General features: G+C 35.7%; 1 protein-coding gene across 1 annotated transcript; it reads left to right on the top strand.

Annotated features, from left to right (window-relative positions):
• Positions 1 to 689: 689 nt before the first annotated feature.
• LOC752636 (UPF0687 protein C20orf27 homolog) lies at positions 690 to 26844 on the top strand. The gene is made up of 4 exons (XM_030986311.1): positions 690 to 872; positions 1629 to 1723; positions 19120 to 19257; positions 21373 to 26844. The coding sequence occupies exons 1-4, from the start codon at positions 733 to 735 to the stop codon at positions 21474 to 21476; spliced, it is 477 nt and encodes a 158-aa protein (XP_030842171.1). The 5' UTR covers positions 690 to 732; the 3' UTR covers positions 21477 to 26844.
• Positions 26845 to 27626: the final 782 nt, after the last annotated feature.

The following is a 27626-nucleotide window of genomic DNA, read 5'->3' as shown; positions in this document are numbered from 1 at the left end:
CCACTTCAGCTATCTGCACAACAGCTCCGAGCAAAAGCTTTTATGACTATTAGATTAACAAAGATATTTCTCTCTTTGCCTCTGGTAATGACGAATTGAATGATGAGAAAAAGGAAAGACAAAGGAAAGACAGAGATAATTGCTTGTCTTGCCTGTGGCTCAATGTGTAGAGTCCAATGAAGTGATGATGATAGTGTTTTGAGAACAAATACATGCCCTCATTAAAAGTGAACCATGGCTGCTACCTCCTCACCTACAAGGGTACGTAGAAGGTAATTCTTCTTGTGTTCATGATATCTTGTTTTATTCATAATTCATATTCATACCTTCTGTAATTTTAATGTATAATAGGTAATTTTGACATACCCACCCCCCCCCCCCCATTCTACAGTCAGAGTTTTGTTGAAAAGTCAGTTTTAAAGAGTAACTAAACAGGTTGTCACATTTGTCAGTAGCTGCGATGTGACGAAGATATTAAGATCCACTCCATTTCCGGAACACAAAGACAGATGCCTGGATAGGTTTCCTTCTGCCCCTGGCTCTGTTGTCTGCTTATAAACAGAAGGGTGTTAGCTGTGATTTAATGTTCTTCTGGATCTCAACAAGTGATAATAATCTTGATTCTTCTTAATGATAATAACTCCATGAACACCAAATGCACCGCCTCCTTGCTCAAGAATATCTCCTCTTCTTCTTTTAAAATTTTCAGAACAGACAACAAGCCAGGTGAAGATGAGACCAAGATCTCGCTCAAAGGTCCACTTTCCAGAGGATGTCACAGATCATTCTGAGATCCTTATCTCAAGAGAGATTGATAGCTCCATCGATGTCAATGTAGGATTCCTTCAGACGGATCATAGATATCAAATCAGGTACAGTACAAACGACCGATCAGTCGACTCCATCCAGAGGCACAATTCCCAAGAAATGCCCAGACAAGAAGGAAAAATCAACAACTTTATAACAGTCCCTTTGTGGCTGTTGGGTGTAAGATTTAAAGGAAGCCTATGCTTTTATGAACTGTTGACTTGTCTTTAATCTTTTGGCTACTGAATTTTCCCATTCCCTATAAACTGAATACAGGAACCACCCGGTACCAGTAGGCAATGACCTCAGAAGACAGTGAATTTCCATTGAATTGGGACTTAAAATGAAGGGGGGAGGGGGGGGGGGGGGGGGGAGAACCGACTGGTAGAGGGACAATACAAGCATACAAGTTTATCTTGAGAATAAACTACCGGTACAAGCCCAGTAATAGTTCTGGTAAGGTCTCAGTAATTTCTTAAAAGATTTGTTTCCAAAATATCTTTGATTTCTTATATTTTTTGATATGTGCTGCTTAAACTTGATTCTGTATAGCCTTTTCCCTCAGAATCTTATATAATTTGACAGCATACATTTAATCTTTGTGTGATCACCCCAGGGAAAAAAATACACAGGGGCTCAGGGCAAAGTAGCCCCCAAAATGCCCAAAAGAGCCCCCAAAAGTCTTAAAAGAGCCCCCAAATTTTGCATAGAGTTCAATGCAAAACAAATTAAAGAGTGTTATTTTCATGCAAGCAAGCTTGAAAAGTAGCCCCCAAATTTTTAAAGTAATTTTTTCCCTGGATCACCCTTACTCTCTACAGATTTACTGTCGAAGATTCATTAAAGGGAGATGTCATTGCCAAAGAGAATTCTAGTACCATCATCCAATCAGTGGAAGCCCATGCAAGACCAGACGGTGAGTAGCTATCAAATGCATCTTTCAATGTTAGTTAATCGTCTGTTTGGAGCCAGAAGGGCATTAGCTTGTGTACCTTAATACAGAGTTAACACCCTTCTGGCTCTGAACATACTGCATGTAAAGATTCCTGGCCTATGATTGGTCAAAGCTGCAGGCTTCAAATTAACTATTGACTGCTGGGCAGTACAGCGAAAATTATTACAATGCCAGGACACAATGGTTGTGTGTGAATTTAAGAGTGCATGGATACACGTAGTGAGACTCGTGCGATGCACATAGCCAGGTAATTGCACACTGCTTACAAATAAATGCATATTTAACAGGCATATTTTTTTAGCGTGTCTCTTTTTGAGAATTGCCTTGAGGGATGCAGTATATAACACAAATATCAACTGCTTATTTTCTGGTCATGGTTTCAGCTAATAGGTCCTGGGTGAACTCCAGACTGTACTTTGCTCCTCCACTTAGTCTCGAGTCATAGCGCAGTTTCTAGATCACCTTGGGCAATAGTTCCCCTCAAAGCAGTCAATATTTGTTTACTACTGGGTTCTCTGGGTGGACATTGTTTGCCTTCTCTTAGTGTAAAAATAAGCTACGTTTGTTTTGAAATGATAGTGACAATAACGATTGTACTATCTTTATTTTGATTTTGGAGTTATTGTCCATGTGGGAGAATTCCAGCCAGTTGTCATCTTAAAGCCTGTCTGTACTAGTTGGCCAGGGGGATTAGACCTCCCTGCAAGGTTACTGACAGGTGGTTATCTCATCAAATCGACTCTCAATTAACATAAGAAAAAGAGGTTCATGGGGGAGCAACAGGCACCTATTAGGCATTGTTTGCTATATAGAGGGCGCAAGTAGCTATAAGTACTGCAGTCGGGCTTTAAAGCCACACACATATTAATCCAACCTCAGTGATGTTCCTTGCCTACTACAGTATGTCTGTACTCATTTTTCACTTGGATGGAGAGAAGATGGAATAAAGATGATGCCATGCTAAAGGTCTTCAGAGGCTAGAACCTTTCAGCTTCGGTCTTCTTTTCACTTGTGTCACCTCTAAAATGCTCAATTTCTTTGTCTGCTCACAAATTACATTTGGTTGTTCATGGCGCTTTTGAATGCAGACTGTAAAATTGAATTTGATGCCTGCACGTACATGTACATCCTATCAAACTCCAAAATGCTCTTTGGAATAAAATTACCCTATTCTCTGGATACCAGCCGATGCTGAGAGGCCTCTTGATCTGAAATCCACGCTTGATATGAAGCGCTCTTCCAATTACCTCTCCTCAACATGAAACCTAGCACATGAATGGGTTGCCTAGCAACAAGAAGACGACGTCGCCTAGCCCTCGTTTGGCAGAAATTGGTTGGCAGGTGTCATTTCCAGCTGAAACAAGCACCCTTGCCTCAATCATGATGAACTGTTCATCATCCTTCACACTGCCATCCAACCTTGTGGTCTGTTTCTTATCCATTGCATGAAGCATTATAGGAGACACATGCAGAGAGATTGAGGAAATGTGCATGGCAGCGTGGAATTTTGAACAGTCAAATTACCAGAAAATTGAGGTATTTTGTGCTTTAAAGCCACACTGTCCTACTTGTAGCTACTTGCTACCTCTATATAGAAAAAAATGCCCAATCGGTGACCATTGGTTCCCCATGATTCTCTTTTTCTTATGTTAATTGACAGCTGAGTTGATGAGATAGCCACCTGTTCAGTGATCTTGCAGTGTGGTCTAAACCCTCCTATAAACTAGTACAGATAAGCTTTAAACACCTTGCTAGTGCTGGATATTAAAAGAATTTTTAAAGGAGACCTAGTAGATGTTCTTATATCTTCTAGTAAATCTTATGCTCACTTAGACTTGAGTTCGTAAACTGCCTAGGAAAATAAGCTAATCTTTGTGGATTTTCCCATTCAGACCAGTGGGTACCTAGCTGTAGGGCGCAATGTTATGTGCAGCTATGTTTTCTTTTAGATTCTTACCATCAAGAGGAAGCAGTTTAGGCTATTTATTGCATTATGTCCAGGGCCTTTATTCTCTCCTCTTTTGTTGCTTCAAGTTTGAAAAGTACATAATTCATTCTAGTATCCTGTTGATTACATCCATATTTGTAGCTTATAGTTGGTTTTGTTTGGATAGGTATTCATGATTTTGAACCTATGGATGTAAAATCCCAGTCCTACATCTATGAGCTCCCAGTGAAGTATTGTCTCTCACTCACTCACACAGCTCTGGGTGACAGAGGATTCTATTTCTCTGGACCTAAGATGTGGGATAGCTTTCCACAAATTATTGATAGTGCTGAGTCTTTGTCAGCTTTATGTCAGCCCTCAAGACTTACTTGTTCCTAGCTACGATATCATCTCCGATATCATCACCTTCATCATCAACATCATCATTATCATAATCATCACCAACATCATCATCATCATCACCACCTTCATCATCATCATCATCATCTTCATCAACATCATCATCATCACCATCACCAACATCATCATCATCATCATCATCACCTTCATCATCAACATCATCACCAACATCATCACCAACATCATCATCATCATCATCATCATCATCATCATCATCAACATCATCATCATCATCTTCATCGTCATCATCTTTATCATGATCACCATCATCACTAACATCATCATTATCATAATCATCATAAAATTACATTTTACAGATTGACTTAAGCTGTATATTTTTCAGAGTTTTTAAATAAAGGTTTCTTACCCGTGTGATTCACACTCTTTTTTTTTTTGCCTCGTGATTATCTGGATTGAGTGATAATCCAGCTTTCTTTGCAAAAACAGATTTAGTTCTTCTTTATTCCCACCTTGTATTATGTTTCAAATCTCCTAAGAATCTTATCCCCAGCTCCAATTTTAAACACATCTTTCATGAAACCTAAGCATTCTCATGAAAACAAGATGTGCTTAGCAGAAAGGCTGTGGTGGGCGTTGAGGTTGAAGGAGGTCGAAGCTTTAATAGCAGCTTGTCACCAAAGCACAGCATTAGCATGAAGCTAGGATCTTCATGACAGACATAAGGCAGCTTTTAATCAGATCTTTCTTTGAAGACTTACACTTGAGATTTCCATTTGGAATGCATCCCTAATCATCTTGAATACTAGACTTGGTGGGTTTTACCAATGAATGTTTGTGCAAATCTTGCATGCAGCAAAACTGATGGCTCACCAAGGAATTACTAGGAACTTGCTACAAGGGATCAAAAACAGATTTTGTGCAATAGATGTGTTTTTATTATCATTATCATTATTATGAGAATGATTTCTCTATACAAAATAAAGCAAACCTTTTCATATAGCCTAACATGATCATTATGTAGTGCATGAGAGGTCATTAATTATTATGAGTACCTGTAATTCTCTAAGGCAAGCATAAGTCTCCAATATCTTTTATCAAACCAACAGAATTTCCACTTCTTGTTTTGCAGGAATCATGAATATTTGATATCCTTGCACTATCTATGATGAAACAGGTCTATTAACATGCTATATTCACTAGCAACAGGGAAGCAGGAAGAAAAAGAGTTTGTCTTTCAGTTTTAAGAGCCATAAGGGCATTATATTTTGGTTAAAGTTTATGAGACAATGAGTGATTTCAAGTTTGGTGTTAGTGTTAGTGTTAGTGTTTAGAGCAGTCAAGAGCTCTTAAATCGAGCGGAAAATTTGCTGATGAAATTAAGAGCCCGATACCGATATCAAAATCGATAGCTTAACATCAGCCGTGACGTCACCACATACTTGATTTCACGACGATGACTTAAAAATAGTACATCAAAACTAAAGATATCATGAAAAGTACAGAATAAATTTACACCTATTTCTCTGGTCTTATAAAATAGCTAATTTTACACAAAAGAATATGTGATTTACCTGTTTCACATATTTTTATTTGATCGTCAGACAATAAATTGGCGTTGTTCGTGAGTTGACTGTGTGCGGGTACAACACTAACACCGAACTGGAAATCAACATTTGCTTAATCCCTAGGGGCTAGTGTTAATGAATAGGACATTTGTACGTAAAATATTTACACCAGCCACAAAGGTCGGTTCAGCAGACGACAATTTTTCAAAATCGATAACACTAGCTACCGGAAGTTGACGATATTCAGAGGTCAAAACCTTAACACCAGCTGATTTCCATTTCAGTGTTTAGGCTGGTGTTAGTGTTTATTAAACACTAACACCAGCCTTAAACACCCAACTTGAAATCACTCAATGTCCTTCGTGCTCCAGACAGACAATATTGTTATCTCAATACTCTTTAAGAGTCCATTAAAGATGGCTACTTAATAATCAATTCATCACTTGTACGCTGTTTCTTTCCAATCTTTTCCATCTCTCCTTTGCTTCTTGGATCTCATTTCTTGTTTATTTCTATCTCAGTAGTGTGCTATTTTTACATGTCTGGTTGCAGACAAAGGATTTAGATAAACTATAGCGTTAGCTGAAATAAGTTATGTAACATTTTATAATAATGCATCTTGGGAGATGGGTTCATCAGCCCTCCATTCTGTGCGTCTAGCTAATAATAGCCCACGATTGGAACTGTTTTTATCATTGTTATGATCATAATTGATGTTTACTGATTCTAGCATCCCAAGGCAGGTGATCTGAGCTCTATGTAATCCATCATGCTCTCCAAGATAATGCAATATTTTTCAGGCAATTTCATACCTAATCTTTCCTTGGGAATAATGTGAAAATTGCACACTGCAGTGCTTCTTGAAGTTTGAAGTAGTTGTGTAATATATTCAATATATGTTTTCTTTGAATTAAATCTTAGACAGTATGAAATAGCAAAGGCTTTATTATTCATATTTTATAACTAAAAGTAATTGTTAGTTTACAAAGCCTTCCTGTTTCTCTAGTTTTCCTTTTTCATGTTATAATTTGGACTTTCAAGATTCAAAATTGAAACTAAGAAATAAGAACTTGCATTTAATTTGAGTTCAATATAGTTGGTGCATAAGGAATATTATAAATTCTTGATGTACTTGTATGTATCTGTCTCAGGAAGATTAATCTGTCTAATAGATTCTTAGTTTAAATGATAGTACAACATTTACATTTATGAGAGGGTAGAGTAAATGAACACTTTTCTACTCCTCAGGCACATTTTGTAAACAATCTCTTGTTTATCCATTTCTTTTTTTCTCGCGATATCACTTCCTTGAAAGTTGAACGCTCTCTTGAAACAGAAAATTTTACTCCATTTGAAAGCTGCTAATTTTAAGTAAATCCCAGGATAGGTTACTCAAGATTAGATATGATTGTCATTTCAATCCATCGGAATTGAAGCTTGATTTTCAGAGAAAGAGGAAATTATCATGGCTCTCTGACAAATACCACAGTATAAGTCTTGTAACAAAGGAGAATCGAGAGAATTGAAGAATTAAAAGATTTAACTGTTTTACTTTTCTTCCAATATATTGTTGGGAGAGAGGGTGGGATTGCAAATCCGAATACCAATCTGTTTGAAACTCATCTTAACATATATCTCTCTTGGCCTCATTCAGTATTTAAAAAAAAAAAAAAAAAATCATATATCTCTCTCTCTTTTTCAAGTTCCTCCCTCCCCTCAATCCTCTCAAAATTTCCATAGCTTTATGATGAATATCCCCAAACAAACAAGTCCACCGGCATCCATTGAATCACTTAACTTACTCCATATATTGTAATCAACTTCATATTTGTTTGGGGTCATAAACTATCTATGAAAATATGATTGGAGATCTGCAATTATTCCACAGTACTGCCCTTGCATGAAGGGCAGGGTCAGTGAAATATGGTTCATACCTTCACATACTGTATGTCATGCCTCTGTCAAATTGTTATCAAGTATCCTAGGGTATTTTTAGAGCACAATATGTGTAATATAATCTGAATTCTCCCAGTGGATATTGTTGACATTCTTTGTTGTTGTTGTGTTGTTGTTGTTGTTGTTGTTTTTTTTTTTGGGGGGGGGGTGGGGGTGGAAGGGGGTATAATTTTTAGTGACCGTACAAATGTTCATTAAGCTTACTTGCTTATAGCAAACCAAAACCCAGTCTGTTTGGAGATGTTGCAACTTGCAAAGTAAAGAGTATATTTCAGATTTATTTCATTGAATGTCATATTTCATTTTAAAGTTCACATTTAAATGAAAATAAATTGAGCATAACCAAGCAGTAGAATTAAAACCACTCCCAGTTAAATGGATTGTATCCTCCACTGATTTACAAGGTTTGCAATAACTCCTGCATTTTCTCCTTTTTGCATGAACCACTTTAGTTTTGATGGTTTAGTCAGAAGAATTGATGAGTGAAATACAAATGTCTCAATGACGTCAAACAAGGTTTTATCGGCTTATATTAAAGCGGAATAAAGAAGAAGAAATGAAAGAGAAATGATTATCTCATGCTTCCCACCTGCTCCTTGCTTTCTTAATAGATATTGTTTGCCAAGAGCTAGAAGGGTGTTGATCCAGACACCTGTACATAGAGTCAATAAGAAAGGTGTTAACTCAGACACCTGAGTCAATAAGAAGGGTGTTAACTCAGACACCTTTAAATAGAGTAAATAAGAAGGGTGTTAAACTCAGACACCTGAGTAAATAAGAAGGGTGTTAACTCAGACACCTTTATATAGAGTCAATAAGAAGGGTGTTCACTCTGACACCTTTACATAGAGTCAATAGGAAGGTGCTAACTCAGATACCTTTACAAAGAGTAAATAAGAAGGGTGTTAAACTCAGACACCTGAGTCAATAAGAAGGGTGTTAACTCAGACACCTTTACATAAAGGTCAATATGAAGGGTGTTAACATAGACACCTGTACATAGAGTCAATAAGAAGGGTGTTAATTCTGACACCTTTGCATAAAGGTCAATGCGAAGGGTGTTAAATCAGACACCTATACATATAGTCAATAAGAAGGGTGTTAACTCAGACACCTTAACATAAATGTCAATAAGAAGGGTGTTAACTCAGACACCTTCATATAAAGGTCAATAAGAAGGGTGTTAACTCAGACCCCTTTACATAGAGTCAATAAGAAGGGTGTTCAGACACCTTTACATAGAGTCAATAAGAAGGGTGTTAATTTGGACACCTTTACAAAGAGTCAATAGGAAGGGTGTTAAATCAGACACCTTTACATAAAGGTCAATAAAAAGGGTGTTAACTCAGACATCTTTACAGAGAGTCAATACCCTTGATGCTCTCTCTCTAGACGATGTCATATCCTTCCATCATTAAGACGCTTTCAAAAGTGCGGTGACAACCTTCCTCAAAATATGCTGTGTCCAAATGAAGCAACATACGCAGAGGGCAATTAATATTTATGTACTTTATACCACATCCCACTGATCACGAAGTACGCAGATGGGCCTTTGTTTAGTGCAAAATTAAGCATGTATATTGCCACGAACTAGCAAATTATATACGTGTAAAGTGTTTCTTTCCTTTTTTTATATTCTGAGGGGGTTGATCGTGTCTTGTATGAGTGAGAGTTGAGAAGGGAAAGTCCATGATTGTAATTTATGGACAAAGCTCTCGTGTAAGACATTTAAAGCACTAGAGGCTGACATTCTAAATGTGCACAATGTTCTCTTATTGAGATGTGTTTGCGTGGTGTATGCAGGTTTTGGAGTGGACCCATCGGAGTGCAGTTGACATTTTGAAAGGACGAGAGAGAGACAAACAAATTGGTTATTTCTCAAACACTTTAAGCGCCGCATGCACACACCTCTACAAGTATCTGGTGTGGAAAATTTGAGGCTAAGATGGGATAACTTATAAATATTTCCACAAAATGTGACAGCTCAACTAGTCTTAAATGTTAGAGGTCATTTCCTGAATCAGGAGCCTAAGGATACTCTGATTCAAACTACTATTGCAAAACAAAAAGTACACATTTCGAGAATTAGGAGGCAGCATATAAGCATATATACAGATGATTTTTACAAGCCATTTTTAAAGTAATGTTCCTGACATGTGGAATATTGACCCTCAACGTGGTAAGTTTCAGGCCCTAATTTCACACTTGTTTGTTAATCTATGCTAAGCTCCACAATAGAGGCCTATAAATGTATATCACATACCTCAAGCTAATTAATACCTACATGTAGCATCCGGGAATATTCAATCTAAATGGAGACCTTGGTTTATATTGACTGCTTCAGTTGGTATATCTACTACCAGTAATTATCCATAACGAGCAGTATTGATTGCCATGGTACAATCATTATCATCCTGCATATCATTTTAGGTTGATAGATTACAACTTATGTGTTGGGGCGGGAAGCAATGAAGCATGGACTGGGGAAGCATTTTGAAGTATCACATTCAGAATTCACCTGAAAATAACATTTTTTTAAATATAATAATAATAATAATAAAAGTGTATCCTGTGATAATTGTGGTATATGAAATTTTGAAGACATGTTAGAAGTTACTTCAAATACTTAAGCAGGAACATTTTAAAGGAAATTTAGAAATTTCTTTGAATACTACAGAACAGCATTCTGTTTTATAATCCATGATATTTTCTTATTTCTTAAAAAAGATTGAAAAAATTATGAACAAGATTTACAAACTGATGTGTTAAGAAGTTGATGTGAGGTGTTGAAATCTAAAGGCAAGCTTTAGAGTTGATAACTCTATGATTATATGCTGTGTACTTATTTCATATCTGCAGTAGATAGGAGGCGTTGTGCTGATACACTGTGGGCAGTATTTACTCATTTTAACATATAATGTTGATATTGACAGCATTATTCCTCTCCTGCTGCTTAACTCTGTTGCCTGTTTTGGATCCTGAAGGGCACTAACTGAGATCATTTAAATACCTTCTGGCTCCAAACAGACGATGTGTTGACCAGTGCCTGGCAAAAGGACGCAAATGGATGTATAGTGAGTGGAGGAATATTTCTGCTTAGACATGCATATTCTAGAATTAATGTTTACCTTTTGTGGTACTGGATGTATACTCTATGCAACATGTATCGGTCTATATATCAGCTAGATTGTTAACAGCAATGAATTATCCTTCTCTGAATTATCATTTTGGATTGTGTATGTGATGTCACAATGGCCACAGAAAATAGTTTGCCTGAAATTTGGCTTACTAAAGTGAAATACTTAGATGTGATCTAAATAAGTCTTGAGCCATTTTACTAAGCTTAGCTATGTACATTTAAATGCTAAGTATAATACTGACAAAATTCAAGTGTTGCATTGAATACAGGTCAAGGGTCAAGGTTCTCAGCGGGTAACTTATGGATTGCCACTCACTCCTATGGGAAAATATTCAATCTTACCTGCGGACAATGAGTATCCAGTATCTTCACTAGGATAACTCTAGAAGATCTATCAACTCAATAAATGTAACGCTGGATGAATTCTCACTCCCCGTGGCTTTTGTTTCCAATTAGATTGAAACGTGAGCAGGAATAGGAAAAAGGAAGAAAACAAACGGAGAAAGGGTACTAACAGTTAAACACAATGGGTAAGAGATATGTTACAATTGTAGAATAGGAAAATGCTGTTGAAATACATGCCTCATAGGCAATTTTTTTTTACCCTATTGCAAAAATATAAGGCTTGGATGGTGATGGTAGTGGTAATGTAGAAAGGAAATTGGAAAATTTATTTTTAAACAATACATCTCCCAATCATGTAGGAGAGCTCGATTCTTATTTTAAAGCCTTTTTGTGCTTTCACTTTGCCAAAATAAGTGTCAGTGTTTAAAAAAAGTGTAGAATTAAGGTGCCAGATGCAACATTCATACTGTTAAATCCAGCAAAATATTTGTTCTTGACTTTTTAAACATGAATTAGGTAATGCTACTCCTTGTAAATGGGGATTTAACACTGCATTTTGTAAGAAACTAAGAGCTCTTTCTGTCTCACAAGAAAGATTTATTCTTTTGGAATAGAGAAACACTCCTATCCTGCTATGCCGCTGTCTGGTTTGATAAGCTCTTTGCTTCAGATGGCGCCAAAGGCTATAAGGGTGTCACCGTCAGTTAAGATGTGTTGAATTGAAATGATACACTTGTGTGGCTTTCCTTGAATCATTTGAATTACAGATTTGATGATCTGATATCCAAGGAGAATCTTTCCTGCGGAACCCCCCCCCCCCCTGCTCCTTTCACATGGGGAAAATTGTTTCAAATTTTAAGTCTATAGCCATACAAATTCCATATTTTGTATTTTTGCATCAGAAATAGCACTATTACCTAATTTTCCAATATTACTTTTGTTTCTAACATTATGGTATTTTAGTGGATCACTATTAAAGTCTGGGCCCTGTTTCATTAAACTTGTTATCAATAACAACTGCTCTAGATCGATGAAAAATCTGTTCACAGCCAATCAGATGTGAGGATTTTAGTAGATTATAACAACTACCCTACCTTGTCATTCGGCCGTTAGATGGTAAAACGGTCTAACTCGAAATTTTGACTTTTTGAGGTAAATTCACTTTCCGGGTGATGTGAGGGCGCTATTTCCAATGGTGCTATCGAGAAAATCCCATCATGTCTTCTTTTAGAGATAATTTCCACTATCTTGGTACTTTTTTGTATTTTTCCTTCGGATTTGTTGGTAAAACGGTCTATCTCTGAGTTAGCCCATTGCCGGTAATATCGTTTGGAGGTAAAACGAGCTATCTTTTACATAAACCTTTTAACCTTCTGAATTGAGATTTTTTTTATCATCGCTGTCAGATGGTAAAATGGTCTATCTTCAAGTTAGAAGTATGGCAATAGTGTTTATGGTCTTTCTAGAAGATAGACCATTTTACTATTGTATAATATGTAGTGGGATTGTATTCATGTGCTGTGGTTAAACAGTCTATCTGCACAAAAATCTCATTTATTTTATAATTAAAACCCCAAATAAGCACAAAATTCTTCAGTTATCAGTGTTTAATATGCTTCTTCTTGTCCCATTGCTAAAAATGGATTATACCCATCTCCTAAAAAAGCTGAAACCTCTAAACTTCAAAGTCATTTTTCTCAGAACAGTGATTTTCGAGTTAGACCGTTTTACCATCTGACGGCCGCATTGATAACAAGTTATATGAAACAGGGCCTTAAGCTGATAAAATTAAATTGTCTCTTGTGGTCTTATACGATTTTCAGATATCTTTTGAGTACCTTGTGGCTATGCTCATAATACTGTAAAAGCTGAAAGCATCAATGTCATTCCGAACTATTGATAATACTGTGATAATGGCAAAAATTATGTACCAGCAACATTGCTTACAGTATTTTGAAAGTTTTTGATCTCCTGAAATAATAACAAAAGATGTATTAAAACATAGAAGAAAATTCTGAAAAACTTTCATAAAGCCCCACCAAATCGATCCTCATCTCTTTTTACTAGAAGTAATAAGAAATGTGTTTTACATGGCTTTTGGCTTTTGCCCTTTTCTATATGTCTGTATTCAACATAGTGACCCATTTGCATTTTCCATCCCATTTACCAGACCCTTTTTTGAGAGCTCGTTATTCCCCTGTCTGGCCTCTCATCAAGAGACTTTTCTACTTGTAGAAAGCACTCCTGATGTCAGTAAATCTTGACAAATACTCCCAAAGAAGATGTAAAGATGCGTTGTCAAGTCAACCGTATCACACAGTCATCATCCGCATAAAGGGTACTCTTTTCCCTGGAGTGCATCACAGGATTCCGATGATGAATGACATCTTAATTCTGCTCTTTCTGTCTCCATTTTATTTTTCCTTTAGAGGAAGTGATTGCCTCTTTAAAATAGTTCTGATGCTTCACCTCCCTCACACTGTCTTTCTAATTCTTCCCCGTCTCCATCTCCCCTTCTCTCTCTTTCTGTCTCTTTCTGTCTCTTTGTATGTCTTTCTCTCACTCTCCCATTCTTTACTGTATCACTGTCCCCTCTCCTCTCTCAAATGCCCCCTCCTATCTCCCTTTCTCTCCTTTTTTTCTCTCACTGCCTTTGTGTGCATCTCTCTCTCACTCTCCCAAGTTTTACTTTCTCTCTCTCTCACTCTCTCTCCCCCCCCCCCCCAACTGCCCTTCCTCTCTAAAATTCCCCCTCTCCTTTTCTCTCTCTCTCTATTTGTGTGTGCATCTCTCTCTCACTCTCCCGATTTTTACTTTCTCTCTCTCTCTCACCCCCCCCCCACAACTGCCACTTCCTCTCTAAAATTCCCCCTCTCCTTTTCTCTCTCTCTCTATTTGTGTGTGCATCTCTCTCTCACTCTCCCGATTTTTACTTTCCCATCTTTTCGTTCTCTCTCTATCTCTGTTTGTCTTTTCATCTATATCCATCTGTATGGTATTTCATTTTACCCACATCCAACGTGAATCAGTACTCTTAATATATATATGTTGAAGATACTTTTTGTTTGTTTTGATTGATTGATTTAAAAATGATTTGCTACAGACACGGTTATGCTCATAGATGGTATATTGATGAGATCTATTAGTAGGAACCTCCCACAAAATGAATGAATGGAAACAGGCTTTCAACAAATAAGTTTTGAATGTTCAATTCCAGATATTTAATTTCTAGACTAAAAAAATATTTGCACCTATTTCAAAATTTATTTGACCGTTATATCAGTTAATTTGAGAGTCAATAAGAAGTGCAGTAACAACCTTCCTCAAAATATGCTGCCGCCAAACAAAATAACTTACGCGGAGGGCAATTAATTATTAATTTGTGGCAATATGAAAGCAGCGATGGATTTTCATTTCTTACAAAGAAGTTTCATAACTTATGAATGTAAAATTTCACACATGAAATCTGAAAGATATATTTTAAACACTCGCCAAGTTTCACAGAGTTTGCACAAGTCTGCAAAGGGACTTGCTGCCTTTAACATCCTAACCAAGGTCTTGGTAATTGAAGATTTATTGCCTTAATAAAGATCCAACAAGTGAACCTGCAGTTTGAGTCCTATCTATAGAAAGCAGAGAGAAAGCAGTTGTTTGATAACATCAAAGAATGGACAGGTCTCACATACTCAGAAGCTAAAAGGTTAGCACAGGATAGAAACAAATGGAGAAAGACAACAAGAAGATGTGCAGATGTGGTCGCCAATCGCCAGCAACTGACAGCGGCAACCAGGTAACCAGGTATAGAATTTAGTATGAGAGGTTATTGGTTTACCAACTCATCTACCATTACAAATCTGGATACGTCTGTTAACCAGACTACTACTCTACCACTGAGCATTTTATGCTTTCTTATCCATGAAAATCAATGACATATGACAAATCTCTTTTTCTGGCTCACCCAAACTACGTGGACTATAAAAAGAAACCTTTCACTGTGCATGGAGATTTTTATGATTTCCATTAGCAGAAGTAGAATTGAATTTCGTATCGACGATCAATCTTTTCAGAACCTTCAGGATCGTGTTTCTAACGTTCACAACGGTGAAATGGAAAATTTAAAAATGTTATGTCCTGTCAGAGCCGTAGGAAATTTCAATGTCCAAAGTTTTATATTGCATTTTGTTTGTATGGATGAAGAAAAGCTTGGGGATGTTAAACAGACACTATGAAATATATCACAGATTGAAATCACTATGTACAGAAAGACTTAATGAAAAGTTTATAACAAAAGATGGGGGTCTGATGTGAGTAGCTTTATGTTTCAAGTTGAAGAAAAAAATACATAATAACATCTAATATTTATGCCCCCAAAATAGTAATTTTCAGGTACCGGTATTGTCTCCTCTTGTATCCTGTTAAAGCTCATAAAGACATGCAATTATACAAAACTATCTGATTATTATTATTATTATTAATGTCTTTAAATCATATTAAAGTTATTTTTGCCAGGGCTTCTTATATCTGTTAAGATATATGTCAAGGCAAGAAGTTGACCTGTGTCCCTCCAAGCATCTGTTCCTTAGATATCAAAATAATCCTGAGATATCCTGATGTTAGCTAGAAGGGCATTGCCTCCTAATAATCTGCAAAATTTCTCAACGCCTGTCTAGTTCTCAGCATGCATATGATTCAAAACTTATCAGAAATAGTTGACATTCTGTAAGATATATTTATCACACCTCCATCCTCTGAATATTCTGTGGTCTCCCGATCTCATGATGCTGATTACCTTGCCTACATATATAGCTATATGATAAGTAACTAAATTGCTTCTGTAGTCTGAACATCTTATAAAGAAACGTATAATGAGACTTGTATAGAGAAACACATTTTTTAGCATCATTTTGAACAAAACTCACTAGAGAATCATGCAGGGTCCCACTCTAGTCTCAATGTTGTGTCCTACAAAAATTGTATAAGTGGGCGGGGCCTATTGTGAGAGCACACTGTTGATTGGCCAGCGGTCATTTCAATTGTCCTCTTCAAATTTAGTTTCTTTATATGTTGTTTCTTTTATTTATACAATGTTGTTTTCTAGTCTATACGCTCCTTTCGTTATACAATGATTCTTTATACGTTTCTTTGTACAAGTATTGCATCCGATTTTTGTTTTCTGAACATGCTTTTAGAGAGTTTATTTGACATCTTTAAAAAAATGGTACTTGAATTTCAACACAAGATTAAGCATGACATGATGCCAAATCAAGATCAATCTTGTTGATGGTAATATCACCCCAAAACCCAAGACAGGGTGGAAAAACGTTTCTGGAAAGTGAAATTCTTGTCGAAATTTCATGCAGTGTTTCTTTGTCTTTTTGTTTTCTCATGGAGAGGATGTGCAGTGAAAGTGAGTGAAACCTTCTCTTCAAATTTATTCGCTAAACTGTCATCACTTGAGTGATTTTGCGGTATGCTGTTTGAACATTTCATAATATATTTACATGTATGAAGAATTCCACCTCAGGAAAAGAATTTCATAAATATTATTCATAACCTTCTTTGAACCACATTTTCAATTCATGCCTGGCTAACTATCTTATGGAAGACAATGACATTTGAGAGTATTTAAAGCCTTAAAGGCGTTGTGGCGTTGTGGCGTGCGTAAATAATCATATCTGATTGATGCACGTCTGTAAAAACCCAATACACATACACACACTCTGATCAGCCTATCATGTTAGTCTGTACCTTTTCCTCTACCCATACTGCTAAATAGAGCTCAAGTTCAAGTTCAATTTTATATGATTCAAGTAAAAGCATATACATGTTTAAATCAGAAATACAGCACAGATGCAATTCATAGTACATGGGATCAAAGGTACCATAAAATACTAAGACAGCCTTGTCACGAAATACAGTTAAAAGTACTGCAAGAGGAGAGTAGCAAAAAACATTTAGTTACATTTACATGAATATGCAAATCAAAACAATAACAAACAAAAAACATTAAAAGATTAAAAGATTTAGAAGACCCAGAAAGATAAAAAAAAAAAGAAGAAAAAGACCAGACAACCCTAAACAAAGTTTAGAAGATCAAAAGTAAAAAATAGTGAGAGTACACCCTCTTGATATGAAGTCATTAAATTAATTTATTCATTAATCCAAACTGATTTTTCTGGAATAAAGTGTTCTTTCTTCAAAAAAATTATGTTTTCCCATTTTTATAGGGTCTTTGATACGATCACGAGGACTTGCAGAAGTTTTATACAGTAGGCTTGGGTTGCACTATGCAGAAGTTTTATACAGTAGGCTTGGGTTGCACTATGCAGAAGTTTGTAAGGGCAAATTCAAGACCCTAAGTATTGTCTTTAAAAATCATCTCCAGCTAACGGAAGTATGTCATTGACATGGTTTTCAATGGGTGATGCGCAAATCTATTGAAATGTACAGTATTTGAACTCTCTGCCATCCTGTTATTTGTAAAAATGTAAATGAAGAAGGATGTCTTTATACAAAGGTGTCTCTAATCATATTTCCACTATCTCTTGGATGTTTCTTTTGATTTTTTCCCCTCCCACCAGTTTATTATCAGTCGATGTAAACAACCTCAGAAATAGAAAGAAATGTGGAAGAAGCTAGGAATATCCCGGAGCGTGTTCTCAGCCACCCAGAGTCTTGAATGCAACATTCGCAATCCTGTTCTGTTTTGCCAACTTGACACTCGTAACGTGTCATTTCCCTTTCCAAGTAAAGCCATAAATCATTATTGGAGATTTGCGTCACGCCGAAGTACCGATTTCTGTAATTGAATCGGTCCAGGTGGGATTCCCTTTGGTTCCATCATACAATGACATCTAATGGGAGTTCAGGTGGCGTACCAGGAAATTGCTTTACATGTCTCATGTTTTTGTGTAATACATGGTTACATACGGTACGACAGTTTTTATTGAAGGAAATTGACCAGCATTTATTTATTCCATTGCCAGAATACTTGATGTTTTTTAAAGTGGCAATAGTCAGTAATGTTTGTAATAATGGTCATGATGATTATGATATGATATGTGAGGCCTCCTTTTCAACAAAATATGGGGTGCCATCTTTAATTGTAAAGAGAAGAATTGGCACAGCATTAGTATTCAAATCATAGTAGTATTAGTAGTAGCAGCAGCAGTAATAGCAGTAATAATGCAATATAACTTCATTAGGGCCCCGATTAATAAAGAGTTACGATTGATCCAATCAATTGCAAGTCCTCTAATCAATTGCAAGTTTGCAGTCTCCTATGTCTTATGTACATAGTTCCAATTGATATCAACTGCAAATAAGCTGCAATTAATTACAACCGTTATTAAAGGTACTATGTCCCTTTTGCAGCCAACCTCAAATTCTGTAGAACTTTGCAGGAATTATGAATATGTCATCAATGTCCTATCTGTGAAATTTGAACGTTAGCAGTGTCCTAATATTCAAATTACGCAAGGAAACCGTTTACTTGCTAGACTTTACTGTCAGACACTATCGAGTGACTGACTGGCTTTATTTCTCCTTTGGTAATAACATACATGAAATGAGCTGTAAAGGGTACATGAGCATTTGTCTACCTCAATAACCCACTTCTTGTGATGGCCAAAATTAAACTGATTGAATCTTTGCGCAGCATAAAACGTATGACCATTCGGTACAATGGTCTGAAAATCAAGACTATTACTTATTCGCTCTATAGCTAAGTCGATTTGACAACTAATAGTCGTTATTTTCCCACCTGAAGACATTTTCAAGCCCCACCTTAGTTTAGGGAAGTTCTAAATTAGTATTATCTTTCAAATGCTGTTGGAATTTAACCTTTTCATTTGTTTGGCCTGCAAATGGGACAAAGTACCTTTAAGACGGAGCCTGGAACAAACTACAATTCTTTACCTTTATATGTATCTCAATGTAGTGGTGCCATATTTATCCAAAATTGTTTAATGCATTTCCATTGTATTCCCACATTGTTGTGATCATTTTGGTTGTAAATGTCTTTCATATTTTCTTATCACTTCAGATAATGGACATGATATTCAACTAGAACTCCTCTCACACAAGGAGGGTATAATGGCCGAACCTTTCACAATCCACTGCATGGACGATAAAGAAGATAAAGACAAATCGGTTATGGTTGTAGTACGTGCAAGATTACTAGGTAAGTGGAATAACTCAGGGTTGTTAATTATATCATCTGAGTGTATGGAGCAAGAAGGGCATTATGTCTGTGGAAAAGTATAGGAGTTATGCCCTTTCGGCTCCAAACAGGCATTATGTCAGCAAGACTTTTAGACATACATGTATATTTGGTGAGTTGTTGTTTATGAATAGATGACAGTGCTGCAATTGCTCCAGGCTTTATTTCATCAGAGATTTAGGGTTAGAGTTATAGCTTTATTTAGATTATTTAGATTAGGTTTGAGGTACATTGTTTGATCGAGGGTTGAAGTTAATTAACTTTGTAAGTGAGGAAAATTACCACAGAGCAATTGTCTCCAGAGCATGTGTCAATGGTGGATAACAATTTGACAAATCCAGAAATCCTTAACGAGAAATATTTCACCACCCATTCTTTTCTTGGTCCTCTTACTGCCCATATATTTGGGCAGAATTTATGTCATGTCATTTTACTTCTAGAATAGAAAAAAACCAATGAATCTTGGCATCATGCTGGAAGATTTCTTCTTTTTATCACCAATAGAGTGGGTGAGAAATGATAGAAGGGTCGGTTTTGGGGTAAGATTTAGAGAATTGAAAGGAGAATGAGGTATAAGAGGGGGAGGGAGGATGAGAGATGATAGTCGAAGAGACTTGTCTTTAACACTTAGCTATCACTATCAATCTATCTCATCCTGAGACTGTACAAATACTAGACCCATATATTGCACTCAACCAATTACGTAGTGCGGAGAGATATGATTGTGTAGGAAGTTTTTTATGTGAGAGAGAGAGAGAGAGAGAGAGAGATAGAGGATGGAGATAGGGAGTGGGGAGGAAGGGAAAAGAAAGAGGGAGAGAGAAAGAGTGAGAGAAAGAAAGGGGAGGGAGAGAGGAAGGGAGAGAGAGAGAGAGAGAGGGGAGGGATGTAACGGTAGAAAGGAGGAGGGAGAGAGAGAGGGAGGGAGGGAGGGAGAGAGAGAGAGAGAGAGAGAGAGAGAAAGAAAAAGAGAAAGAGAGAGGGAGAGAGAGAGAAGACGGAGAGAGAGAGTGGGGAGGAAGGGAAAAGAAAAAGGGAGAGAGAAAGAGGGAGAGAAAGAGAGGGAGAGAGGGAGGGACGGAGAGAGAGGGGAGGGATGTAACGGTTGAAAGGAGGAGGGAGAGAGAGAGAGAGAGAGAGGAAGAGAAAGAAAGAAAGAGGGGAAGAGAAAGGAAGGGGAGGGAGGGAGATTAAAAGTAGGCAAGTGGACAGTTCATAGGTGAGTGCACTGTGGGAAGCAATAAGACAGGGAACACAAATACACTTGTTTGTAGATGTATAATCGATAGTAAAGTGTCTGGCAAAATAGAGGAGATTGTGCTTCATACCGTTGGATGAGAATAGATCAAAACGTGGCAAAGGCAACAAAATATTTATGATACATGTAGACTTTGCAGACAGAGTAAAGGAAAGAGTGTGGTGAGAGATGTGCAACATTTATAAAATTTGATGAGACTCCATAACAGAAAAAAAGTGAAATCTCATTTCCATGGCAAGGGCAGGCAGTAGACTATAGTATTAGGGCAAATCTGATATTTAAGTGATTGGCAAACACCAATTTAGTGGATAAACCAGGGGGGTGTTTCATAAAGCTGTTCATAAAGTTACGCATGACTTTACAAATGACTTGTATATGAAGTGCCAGATATGATGCCCAAAGTTTTTCCTGATGTTTTAACAAAGTGTGACTGTATTTCCAATAATCTCAATTAAATTATGGCAAAAAAATATACTTTGCATTACAAATGTTTGTTATTATGAGAATGTCAATCTACATCTGCACAGTTCAAATTTAGTTGATGAGCATCCCATTTGGCTTTTCATATGTAAGTCATTCGTAAAGTCATGCGTAACTTTACGAACAGCTTTATGAAACACCCTCCAGGACCATTAAATGCAGTTGCTGGGTAAAATGTTATTAAACATAATTATGATGCCTTTTTCTCTCTCTCCCTCCCCTATCCCTCTCTTCTCCCCTTTCTCTTTCTTTCTCCTTCTTTCATTCTGTATCGATGTCACTTCTTCATCCCCTTCATCTTCTTCATCTTCTTTCTTATCTTTTCATTGTATTTACAGGCAAAGATCAAGGAAGACCGATGTTAAAAGAAAGCATCATAAACATGGGTCTTGAACCCGACGATAGTTCAGAAGAGGAGAGCGATCGAGACACCCACGATTGATTTCATCTTAGCGTTCCTTCCTTTCTATCCTTCATTTTAACCTTGTAGCCTGGAAGATGTAGAGATCTTATCCCTCGGTGTCAGAAGAATGCTTTATAAAAATGATCAAGTCTTTTGAAGAGGGGTCTGGTAGTGAAGTTGTTTGCCTGTTTGGATAGTGTATAAAGTTGAAAGTTTTTATTGAAAGAGATGTTTTACGTGATGCATGTCAATGTAATGTATGAATTGAATAAAAAAGTTGAGAATGCAAAGAAATGAAGTTTTTATCAGATTTGGTTATATTTTATGAAATAATGTACCTGCTAGTTAGGATTATTTGTTATATAATAGAACAATTGAGCTTTATCTTCTATATCCAGAACCAATCATGAATTTAATAGATCAATTTGTTTTATAAGGTAGAGCGGTCACATGTTAGCATTATACCAGATGTAACACCTGAGAGGCAAGCTCGTATGGATGACTTTTTGTCACCATATTTCTGTATTCTGCTTAAAGTGCAATTCACTATTAAAGCTAAGATATTGCGATCATGAACAAAATTGTTACAAAGGTACAAGACAGTGAATATAATTATAGGAATTTGTTTTCTCTCTGCCCATTGTTATATTTCCCCAGGCTCATTTCAAATTACAATAAATATTGTATATGAATGAAACTTGAAAGTTAGATAGGGTTTATTCAAGTTAAGGTTTGGGACAATAGCTGTAGGAATGAAGAGCAAAATGTGTTCATTCGTCAGAGTATTCAAAGTTGAATCTTACATTGAGTTCAAATCTGTATTTTGTACAAATACAGTACCGACATGCACCAAAAAAAGATTTAGAAAGAGCTATTTATTTTTGCACAAACATTACATATTGTATTGATAGTTTTTTTCTTCTTCATGTTGATAATATTTAATTGAGAGTGTAGGTATTTAGCATTTTGTTACTTGTCTTCTATACTTGCTGGTAAGTATTTGTAGTGCTATTGAAAATGGATATCTTATCAAACGTAACATTCTATCTTGCACACTGTCTGATTTTAAAACTTGTTATATATATTGTTTAACTTGAACTTGATGATGAAGATATTGTGAAGGTTCTGTGGTGTCTTAATTCATGTGTATAAATTTGCTTCTTTTTGTCTGATATCCATTATAGGTTATTATTTAAAAGTAGCACTCTATAAAAGTCTTTAATTTCAAATTTCTGCTATTTAAAGGCAGAGTATTTTACTGACACTACTTCATATTTACATCTACTGCCATCTGCTGCTCATAATGTCCTAATGTGTTGACAGCCATGTCCCACAATTCATCACCAACTGCACGACGACGTGTGCAAGATTATGCTTGGGTAAAGGAACCACAAATCCTTCTATGTACGTCTTCATCAATAGATGGCGCAATTACAAATTTATTACAGCAGGGGTATAGCGATGTTGATAAAATACCCTGCCTCAAAGGGTTCTGTGTATTATCATTTGATTAAAAAGGTGGTAACCATGATCATGTTCCAGTTTAGGCAGGATATAAAGTAGATATCAAAAATTGTCTAAAATTTAATTTCATATTCTAGAGCTGGGAACCAAACTGCTGGTTCAGTTTGCTTAGAATTATTTAAATTAATTGGAATACAGAGTTATGTAGTGGTATGTTACCAAGGTGAGCAAAGAAGGATAAATAGACAATCTCATTACAACATCCTTATCTTCATTAATCTCTTATTTAAGTATTTTATAAGATTTGAGAGAAGAAAAAAAACTATAGTGCTGGAGACAAAATGAATGAAAGTGTGCAGTATTCATTGCAAAGGCATAAAATTGATTAATAAAATCTATATTAATAAGGAAAATATACACTGTGCAAGAAAACAGTTAAGTGTAAGTAAAAAAGTTTTAAATGTTTGACATCGGAACACTTAATATTGTGAAATGAATTTTTTTATTATTTGATGAAATCAAAATCAAAATCAAAATATTGGGTCTATAAGACCTATAGTAAAGCTTATTTGGGTTTATATCCTGGATTATTTTCTGAAACAAAGTTTATATCTACTTGTACCTTGCCATATTCCCTCATCCATTATACTCGGGCATCAGGCAAACTCAATGAAGGATACAAATGTTTAATGATCATGTTATTATGTAACCCAGTAATGCTTATTATCTTCAATATTCAATCTCTTAACCTTTAAGTGACGTGTGTAATGGCAGTGACAAGTCACCCAATTGCAAGAAAAAAATGTTTCCATAGCAACATTAGCGCCTGTTGAGTTCCAGCATACCTAATTCATGTTTCATGGTTTCTCAAGCATATAATGATGTTTCGTCATGGTAATTTTTGTATTGAAAAAAATAGTATGTTGTCAACTGTTCATAGTGTGATAGCAAAGACAGAGATGGATAGATGTGAGAGCAGTAGACTTTATGCAGGAATTCCAATCATGTACGTCATCAATAGACCGGTTTATTAACATATTCAAATTGTATGAATACTTTTTGAGCAAAGGTTGTTTTTTGAAGACCTGAAAATTGCCCGACATAGCAACATGTACTATATGCAGACTGGATTTCAAGTATTTTAGTTCATTCATTAGTAACAAGTTAATTGAATAACTCGTCACTAGGTCCCCTGAAAAGAAACATCCATAAATTTGAATATTGTAGTAAACCGATCTATTTGGTAGTGTTTGTTTCATCTTACAAGACCTTGATACGGCAGTAACGTAATCATCTTCCAGTAACATACATTCCATGAGAGGAAACAAGTTCTTGGGCACACATCCATTTTTAATGTTGTGCATTTATACCAACAATAATTTACCGTCACTTTAGGAGAGGAATAGTTACATGTAGCTTGCATCAATTATTGTTATGAAAAGCATCTTTGATCGACTGCTAAAATATCCCTTTGTTTTATGATATAGCTGGACCAAAGTGTCAAAAGTTGTGTATTCATGTTGATCAGTTGATGTGATCTCTTTTAAAGAAAGGACATTCTATAGTGAGAGCCATTAGGCCATAAAGTCATAAGTTTTATGAAGTGGTACCGTAATGCCCTTTTGCCACTGAACAGATAATCTTCTGTGTAGATCATTGTGAATTGCATTAATCATCTTGTTTGACATATTGACTTTATTTCTTGAGACTGTAATGTGACAATGATTGTTATGTTGTGTTCATCGATAATGCAGTATGGTTTATGAATCCTACAACTGTGTAGGATTAAAGATGGTAATATGAAAAATGTACTAGGGGGTCCCATCTATTCAATACCTTACCAAACTTAGCTTTCTATATATCCAGATATTATCTGAAATATAAAACTCACAACTCTTACTTGTCCTATATGAGAATATATAATCAAATATGGTATCCTTACAAAAGAAAAATGAAAAATCACTATTACTGAGTTTATGAAGATCAATTACTACCTCCAGTAATTAGTTATCTCATTATTTATTTCTAGTTTGTCAACAATTTTATTCATTCTGAAATACGCTCGAAATAGCTTTGCCAGGCTTCTTTGTATACTATAATTAACAAATTATATTGGAATAGAATAGAATAAAATTCTTATTTGTTTTAATATCTAGAAGGAATGCTCTGTTTTGGATACTGAAACGATTGGTTCTTTGGGCTTATTATAATGTTCAATACCCTTGGAGCTTTTGAAGTAGTTATAATAAATCAAGTATCGTGGTAAAATTAAATATCTTGCATCAAAGGGAAAGAAATGTATTTCTTGAAACACAGAAATAGGTAGGCTGAGTTGCAGTCTATTTTCTACTTCCTTTTATCATTATCATCACTCTTATTTTCAAATTCAAATTAAATTTGATTTATTTATATTTGCCAGCTCTTCTTTCATAACTGCATATCATTTATATGATTCACGTCTTATCTAAATGTATACACAATACATTGTTTACACAATACATTGTTTATCACTTGAAATGTATAATGTGTTGCCTTTGAGTATATCTGTCAGCTGAGAGCCAGAAAGATGTTAAATAGAAGGATATGAGTTAACACCCTTCTGGCTCTCAGCACATGGTGTTTTAGTGTATAATGTACATATTTAATTTTGTGTGGAAACTAGAATTCCAGGTTGTTAGGTTGTTGATAGCTCATTGATGAAATTCATATCCAGAAATTGTATGAAAGTATTTTTATGTTTATAGGAAGACAAAATTGAACATTGAAGTGAAAGAATGTATATACCAGTGTTAAAGATACAGATCAAAGGTAATATTAGATCTATTCATCACTAATCATGATCTTGAATACAGCTATACTAGAAATTCCAAAAGATAATCATCGGTATGAAATCATATAGTAATTTAAGCTTTTGAATAGGAGGATAGGAGATTTTTTCCCTTTTTTCCCCCAATTTTTATTTTGACCAAACCTTCGTAATTCTGGTTTAATCTCTTTGAGTCTGCCATATCTTTTTTTGAAAAAATTATATTCTCCATTGCATCATAAAAAGTCATGAGAAGGTATAACATGGCTTTTAAAAGTATATAGTTGCACTATTGGTATTTATTTCAACTTCAAGTTATATTTCATATTCATATTTATAACCCAGACCAAAAAGTCATATCTTATATGTAATAAGATAAAGCAATCTATATTTATTTAAAATTAAAAGTATATTTCATATTCATATTTATAACCCAGACCAAAAAGTCATAATATTTTATTTGTAATAAGATACAGCAAACTATATTTATTTCAAATTAAAGTTATATTTCATATTCATAACCCTGACCAAAACTTTGTGATAGCTGACAGGTAACAAGATAAAGCAAACTACGTTTATTTCAACTTGTTTCAACAACTTATATTGCATACCTATTCATAACCCTGACCAAAAACCATGTTTAATAATGACCATGGAAAATCCCGAAGTAGGAATAAGCAGCATGAGAATTAATATGATTTACTAGTTTTTTGAAAATATACATCTCTGTATGCTTATCTGTATGATATTTAAGTGGACGCAAGTCGTTGCTTGAGCTAGAGGATCGTTAACGGAGATATATCAATACCAGGTTAATGCCCTTTGAGGATTCTGAAGCACATTTCTATCTCTCTTCTTATCACAACTCATCACATATACATGTACAAGTATTTATTATTCATCAAGTGACTTGCTACAGAAAGTGTAATGCTGCTGCTGTAAATACTTTATTGTTTTCAGGTTAAAAAACAACATCAAGCAAGACTTTCAGCTCCATTATCCTCACGTTGTTCTCAATCTGTCGTCGGTAAAACGGTTTTATGACTTTGTTTTTATTGTGGTGGTAACAATGCCGCGGATGTTTATGCAAATTGTGTAAAGAGACAATTAAAAACCATTGCCAGATGTGTATTTCAATCATTTCTCTTTGTGTATTTTGTTTTGCTGACTAGCTGATGTGTACAAGAGAAGGGACTATATGAGAAAAGATGTATTGATAAATGTGTGCTTGTTTGCCATTTTATTAAGTGCTGAGAGCCAGAAGGACATTAGGGGCTTTTAGATTTACACGTCGACCTAGTGTACTGCTAAGAGTGACGTCCTTTTAAGGTACTGTGACTGGCAGTGCCCTAAAAGGACGTCACATCGCGTTAAAACACTATGTCGACGTACAAATCTAAAAGTCCATGTTAACTTTATAAAAACGCCCTTCTAGTTCTGAGCAGAGTTTTGTTTTCAAAGGGGACAGATTTGTCAAGAGGTGAAAAGTTGAATGATTTAAGTCAGTATTTGGAATCTTAGAGGAAGAACGGAAAAGGAAAGACGGTGAGACAGAGAGAGGGCGGGTAAAGAGAGAACAACCACAAAGAGGTACAGAGGAAGAAAGAGAGAGAGAGAGAGAGAGAGAGAGAGAGAGAGAGAGAGAGAGAGAGAGACAGAGACAGAGATGCGGGAGGGGGAGTAGGTTTATGGTATTGTTCCAATAGGAAATCAAAATGTCCTGCTGATATGAAGTCACTTCATGAAACATACCCCCCCCCCTCCGATTATTTTTACAAAGTATAATGAAAATTATTTTACTTTTAAATTACATAACAATAGTACCCAGAAGAAGTACGATCCATAATTACCTATAATTCTGTAGGATTATACTTAAGATACTAAAAATCTCTTTAATACAACATGCTATTAATAAAAAT

This window comes from Strongylocentrotus purpuratus, unplaced genomic scaffold (assembly GCF_000002235.5).
Source record: "Strongylocentrotus purpuratus isolate Spur 01 unplaced genomic scaffold, Spur_5.0 spur5_scaffold_15, whole genome shotgun sequence".
Taxonomy (NCBI): domain Eukaryota; kingdom Metazoa; phylum Echinodermata; class Echinoidea; order Camarodonta; family Strongylocentrotidae; genus Strongylocentrotus; species Strongylocentrotus purpuratus.
This window is presented reverse-complemented; position numbering and strand designations above follow the sequence as displayed.

Excerpts from the sequence above, each read along its gene's own strand:
- LOC752636 (XM_030986311.1), top strand. The coding sequence starts at position 733 with ATGAGACCAAGATCTCGCTCAAAGGTCCACTTTCCAGAGGATGTCACA. Across the intron at positions 1,724-19,119 it reads AGCCCATGCAAGACCAGACG|ATAATGGACATGATATTCAA; the intron begins GTGAGTAGCTAT and ends TTATCACTTCAG. Across the intron at positions 19,258-21,372 it reads AGTACGTGCAAGATTACTAG|GCAAAGATCAAGGAAGACCG; the intron begins GTAAGTGGAATA and ends TTGTATTTACAG.